The sequence below is a fragment of the Rutidosis leptorrhynchoides genome, chromosome 8, assembly GCF_046630445.1.
Source record: "Rutidosis leptorrhynchoides isolate AG116_Rl617_1_P2 chromosome 8, CSIRO_AGI_Rlap_v1, whole genome shotgun sequence".
NCBI lineage: Eukaryota > Viridiplantae > Streptophyta > Magnoliopsida > Asterales > Asteraceae > Rutidosis > Rutidosis leptorrhynchoides.
This window is the reverse complement of record NC_092340.1, coordinates 308,381,106-308,387,101: the sequence shown is the minus strand read 5'-3', so window position 1 is coordinate 308,387,101 and position 5,996 is coordinate 308,381,106. Positions and strand designations below refer to the sequence as shown.

The window sequence follows — 5,996 nt, the reverse complement described above, 5'->3', positions numbered from 1 at the left end:
TTGTGCAGGTTGCAAAATACATAACAAAAAACTTAACATTCATTACATAAAAAAACTTGCAACATTTAATATAATTAACAAAATAACAGACCCATCTTTTGGCACCATCTAAGTAAGCTTGATTGGATTCACTTCAGACATCCCAGACCCATCTTTTGACACCACATTTTTGCTTAATTTCAAAAGCAGGATTCTCTCAGATTTTTTTCTTTTAGGAGGGACAAATGGTTTGTGCTTTGGTTTAGGAGCTTCAACATTATCATTTGCAGTCTTCTTATCATTTGCAGTCTTCTTATCATTTGCAACAAATGTACCATTAAGTTCTGCATCTATGTCTGCAAGTAATTGATCATGTTCATTTAAAATTGATGGCCCTTCAGACATTGATGCATCTTCATTTAATGATTCACTTTCATTCACTTGATCTTTAATCACTTGCTCTTCTTCACTCATTTGTGCTTCTTTTGCTATCTTTGGAGTCAATGGAATTTCATCCAACACTTTGATTTTAGCTGCCCCACCACCCCTTGCTCTAGCAACATTGCCACCCCTTGTCTTAACACCACCACCCCTTAGAACAACACCACCACCTTTTGTTTTACAAACATTACCACCCCTTGTTTTCCCAACATTACCACCACCTCTTGTTTTACCAACATTACCACCACCCCTAGATGTACCACCAGTAACACCACCACCTCTTGTTCTACTTGTACCACCTCTTGTTCTAGTTGAAAATGTACCACCACCCCTTGTAGTAACACTAACTGCAACTGGTTCTACCCTGGTTAACCTATCACTTCTAGTTTGGATATTCAATTCCTCTTCACTCTCATAGGCAGAATTATACTCACCTTCAGATAGAGGATCGTCTTCCATATATTCCTCCATATCCACTCCATGATGTTCAAGAAACATTTCAATAGTTGTCTTCGACTTACTGGCAACTTCAACTAATTTCCTCATGTCTCGATCAGTTTCCAAGTATTTCAAGCCACCATCATTTATACTCTTCTCAGGTAGACAATAGTATAAAGATTTTCATTCGGTTTCTAAAACGTCTTCAATCTTATTTTCAAAGTCTCTAATACCGTACCCAGTAAAATCATAATCTTCGAAGGTCACTTCACCACCACCACTATACGTCAAAGTATCCATTTTAAAGTAACCGTGATATTTAACCCTAATTGACGCCATGAACTTACGATTTGGGATTCTTCTGCAATTTAGATAGCGAAATTGTTGATGATTTAGGATTGTGGAGCGATTAGGGTTTTTTTTTCCCAATTCAATTTGGGTGTAAAAGTGTGTGTCGATTTGGTGTATGTTGTATATTAATCATATGGAAACTCAATTAAACAGATGGAATATAAATGTACACATGGAAAATTCAATTGGCAAAATTTTGATGACATGTTGGCCAGATGACAAAAAATTATCCCAATTTTAAAATTTTCAAACACGCAGTCCTTTTAGCTAGCAAAAATTAAAATAGAGACTTTTTCGAGCTTAGACTAACTGAGGTTACCTTGATTATCAAATTTGACAACATATGTTACCCTTTCGGGCCATTTGCCCCTATAATAATGATAATGCAAAGTATTACACTACTAATTTTTGTATGTATGACCTGACGTCTTCTTGGTGTTACAATTTTCACCAACATGCTCTTGATTACCAAACCCACAACAGTTTTCTCAAGTGGCTCATCATTTCACCAGTTTCATACTCAAATTCATCATTGTTTTCTTAATAAAAATGTCAATTTTCATTCCGAACCACCTTCTATTACTTCACAACTTTTATCTCCATCCTTAAGCACAAAACCCCCTTCAAGAAATCCCTTTAATCATCAAATTACTCATCACAATGCTAATATTACAAAATTCTGTGAAATGGGTAATCTTCAAAAGGCCATGAATTTGATTTTTACCTCTGAAAAATGTAATCTTGATACAAAAACATACTGTGATGTTCTTCAACTTTGTGCTGATTTAAAAGCTTTAAATTATGGGAAACAAGTTTATAATATAATATGTTTAAAGAGTACTGAAATTGACCATGTTTTGGGTTCAAAGCTTGTGTTTATGTTTGTTAGCTGTGGGGATTTGAAGGAAGGAAGACGAATTTTTAATAACATTTCTGATAACATTCCGAAAATTAATGTTTTTCTTTGGAATTTTATGATGAATGCTTATGCTAAGAATGGTGATTATAAGGAGAGTGTGTATTTGTTTACTAAAATGATCAAAATTGGTTTTGAGCCTGATGGTTATACATTTACCTGTATATTTAAGTGTTTAGCAGGATTTGAGGATGATAATAATTTAAGTGATATGATTCATGGTTATGTTTTAAAATCTGGATTTGGATTTGATTGTAATGTTGTGAATTCCATGATTGCGTTGTACTTCAAACGGGGAAGTGTTGATAACGCACTCAAGCTGTTTGTTGAAATGCCTGACCGAGATGTTATCACTTGGAACACCATGATAAGTGGGTACGTGGCGAATGGTCTCGCTTTAAAAGGGTTTGAGGTTTTCGTAAAGATGCTTTGTTCCGGGGTTAGTGTGGATTTGGCAACAATGGTTAGTGTTGTTATAGCGTGTGCGAATAAAGGCGACGTTAATTTGGGTAGAGGGGTTCATGGTTACGCAGTTAAAACTGCATTTAACAAGAAAATGAAATTTAGTAGTACGTTACTTGATATGTATTCGAAATGTCGGGATACAGATGCTGCAATGAAAGTATTCGACAACATGGATGAAAGAAGCGTTGTTTCGTGGACTTCAATGATTTCTGGATTCGCACGAGAAGGTGAATTCGATAAGGCGATTAATTTGTTTCTTGAAATGAAAAAACAAGATGTTAAACCCGATACTTTTACTGTCACGAGCATCCTACATGCTTGCGCGTTAAGTAATTCATTAGAAAAGGGTAAAGAAGTGCATACTTACATCAAAGAAAACGAAATGCAAAGTTTAGTGGTTTCGAATGCGCTTATGGATATGTACGCTAAATGTGGAAGCATGGATGATTCGTATTATGTTTTTTCGCAAATGAATTTTAAAGACATCGTTTCATGGAATACCATGATTGGCGGTTACTCAAAAAACTGTCTTCCGAGTGACGCACTTGATTTGTTCAAAACTATGCAACATGAAATTAAGCCGGATAACGTAACGATGACGTGTATACTTCCTGCGTGTGCCAGCCTGGCATCTTTGAACAAAGGTCGGGAGATTCATGGTTACATTTTGAGAAAAGGGTTGACTTTGGACCACTATGTGGTCAACGCACTTATTGACATGTATGTTAAATGTGGAGAATTAGGTCTAGCGAAGTCGTTGTTTAATATGACGATTTCGAAAAATCTTGTTGCGTGGACAATCATAATTGCTGGATATTGTATGCACGGATTTGGGCACGAAGCTCTATTGACCTTCAAACAAATGCGTGACAAACGCATCGAACCTAACGAAGCTTCACTTACGTCAATATTGTACGCTTGTAGTCATTCGGGGTTGTTTCAAGAGGGATGGAAATTTTATAACTTAATGGTGAACGAGTACCAGATTGAACCGAAGTTAGAACATTATGGTTGTATGGTCGATCTTTTTTCACGAGCTGGAAAATTATTAGAAGGTTATAAGTTTATTATTTCGATGCCTGTAAGACCGGATGCTACGATCTGGGGTTCGTTACTATGCGGTTGCCGATTCCGTCATGATGTGAAACTTGCTGAACAAGTTGCTGAAAAGATATTTGAATTAGAACCCGAAAACACAGAGTATTACGTGCTTCTGGCTAATATATACTCAGAAACCGAGAAATGGGAAGAAGTTAAGACGTTAAGAGGTAGAATTAAGAAGAATAAGGAGTGTAGTTGGATCGAAATAAAGGGTAAAGTGAACGTATTCGTTGCAGGTGATAAACAGAATCCAGATGCGAAAAAGATTGAATCTTTGATTGATAATCTGAGAACAGAAATGAAGAATTCGCGTAAATTAAAACGCGCGTTGGTTGATGAAGATAGTATGGAGAAAGAAGGTGTGGTTTGTGGGCATAGTGAGAGTTTAGCAGTGGGTTGTGGGATACTGAAGTTGCCAACTGGCAGGACGATACGTGTGACGAAGAATGTTAGAGTGTGTGGCGATTGTCATGAGCTGGCAAAGTTTATTTCGAAGAGCGTTGGGAGGCAGATCGTGTTAAGAGATTCGAATAGATTTCATCATTTTAAAGATGGGTTTTGTTCTTGCAGAGGATATTGGTAAAGCAATAGGTATAGAGATTTTAATATTATACATATGTTAATGTTAATGTTAACCTGTATTAGTGTATGATAATGTACACTGCAACTAAACTTTGTTCTATAAAGATTTTGGTTTTATTAATATGCGACCTTTAGATACATTTTATAACCTTAAAATCCTTTTATATCTTTAGCCTTGGAAAAGTTTTAAGATCGCCATATCGAATATATTTGACTCAATGCAGTATCTGTAAAGGAGATCATGCCCCTTTTCGACCCAAACTCGACCCAACCCATTTAGACCTGACCCTGTTTTCCAAGCATACATAATATTTACATAATAGATTTAGTTAGTTTAAGGTTATACACACACAATCCATTATGTGGATGATACAAGTAATTCATATCGAAAAAAGATCATTTGAATTTGGTATAAGATACCCTTATGTCATGTTGAACGGAACTTGTTCATTATGCCAAAGATATGCCAATATTTATCGGCCTTCTCTTTTCGTTTAAAAACGGTTTGGTGCCTGGAATATCCACTTACAATAGAAACTCACGATCTATAAATAGTTCTGTGTAGAAATATGTTCTTCAAGTAATTTCAGTACATATTAGTGTATTGGTGCATTACTGGGCGAGATCTCATTTGGCTGTTTCCAACTCATTTGCTTATGGTTTATCTATAACCACAAAGTGATAATTCGAAAACTGCCAAAGGAGATTTGCCCAGCAATTCATCGCAATGCAGATTAATGTCTCCATATGCCAACTGATATTTGCTTCTCCACTTCATCATCATGTTTTTTTTTTTTTTTTCCTTGCAAAATGTTGATAACTAGGAATACTATTTGTTCTAATGACATCAGATGGAAGATAATGCTTAAGGTTAGAGAGGGTTTTTGGATAATGTGACTATTTTCTTGCAAAGTCCTCCCATAAGGAACCAAGTAAGCTACGCGCGGCCCCAAATTTGCAGCTCACAAGATGTGAAATATAGTTGATTGTCATGAAATATGTATAAAAATTCTCCCCAAATTAGTTGAAACTAGTCCGGACCGGCCCGCGCGATGCGGCGGGGGCTTTCGGCCGGCGTATTCATATTTAACTCAGTTTTATTTACAGAAAGGGAAACGGGCCATCTGTTATGCGTCGTTGGTGGTGTCGTCGTCTTTAGTGTTTTTTAAAATCTGTCCGGTTTGAACGTAGTTAGTTTCGTTTTGTTGATAAAATTATTTCGAGCCTAATAGTGCTTGCGAAAAAATTTAACTCGCGGCGAGCAGGAAGATATGGGTTGTCGTTGTGTTTAGCGTTTTTTTAAAAAGTGTCCGTTTCGAACGTAGTTAGTATCGTTTTGTTCATAAAATTATTTCGAGTCTGACGCTGCCGTCGAAAAAATTTAATTCGTGCCGAGTGGGAAGATACGGGTTGTCGTTGTTTGTCGTTGTGTTTAACGTTTTTTTTGAGAAGTGTCCGTTTCGCGTATAGTTAGTCCCGTTGGGTTCGTAAGATTTTTCCGAGTTGAACGGTGGTCTCTGAAAAATTTAACTCGCACCCAGTGAAAAGATAAGGCCCGTTATAAATTCGGGTGGAATTAGTTTCTTATATTTTAATTACGTTATATATTTACACTTTTTACCCCTTAAAAAGTGTAAATTTGAGGGACCGTTGTGAAAATATAGGTGAAGTTGAGGGACCTTTGTAACGTGAACGCGAACTCAAAACTATTATCAGCTATAAC

General features: G+C 36.4%; 1 protein-coding gene across 1 annotated transcript; it reads left to right on the top strand.

Moving 5' to 3' along the window:
- Window positions 1-1,658: 1,658 nt before the first annotated feature.
- Window positions 1,659-4,405, top strand: LOC139861944 (pentatricopeptide repeat-containing protein DOT4, chloroplastic). The gene has a single exon (XM_071850468.1). The coding sequence runs from the start codon at window positions 1,665-1,667 to the stop codon at window positions 4,272-4,274; it is 2,610 nt and encodes an 869-aa protein (XP_071706569.1). The 5' UTR covers window positions 1,659-1,664; the 3' UTR covers window positions 4,275-4,405.
- Window positions 4,406-5,996: the final 1,591 nt, after the last annotated feature.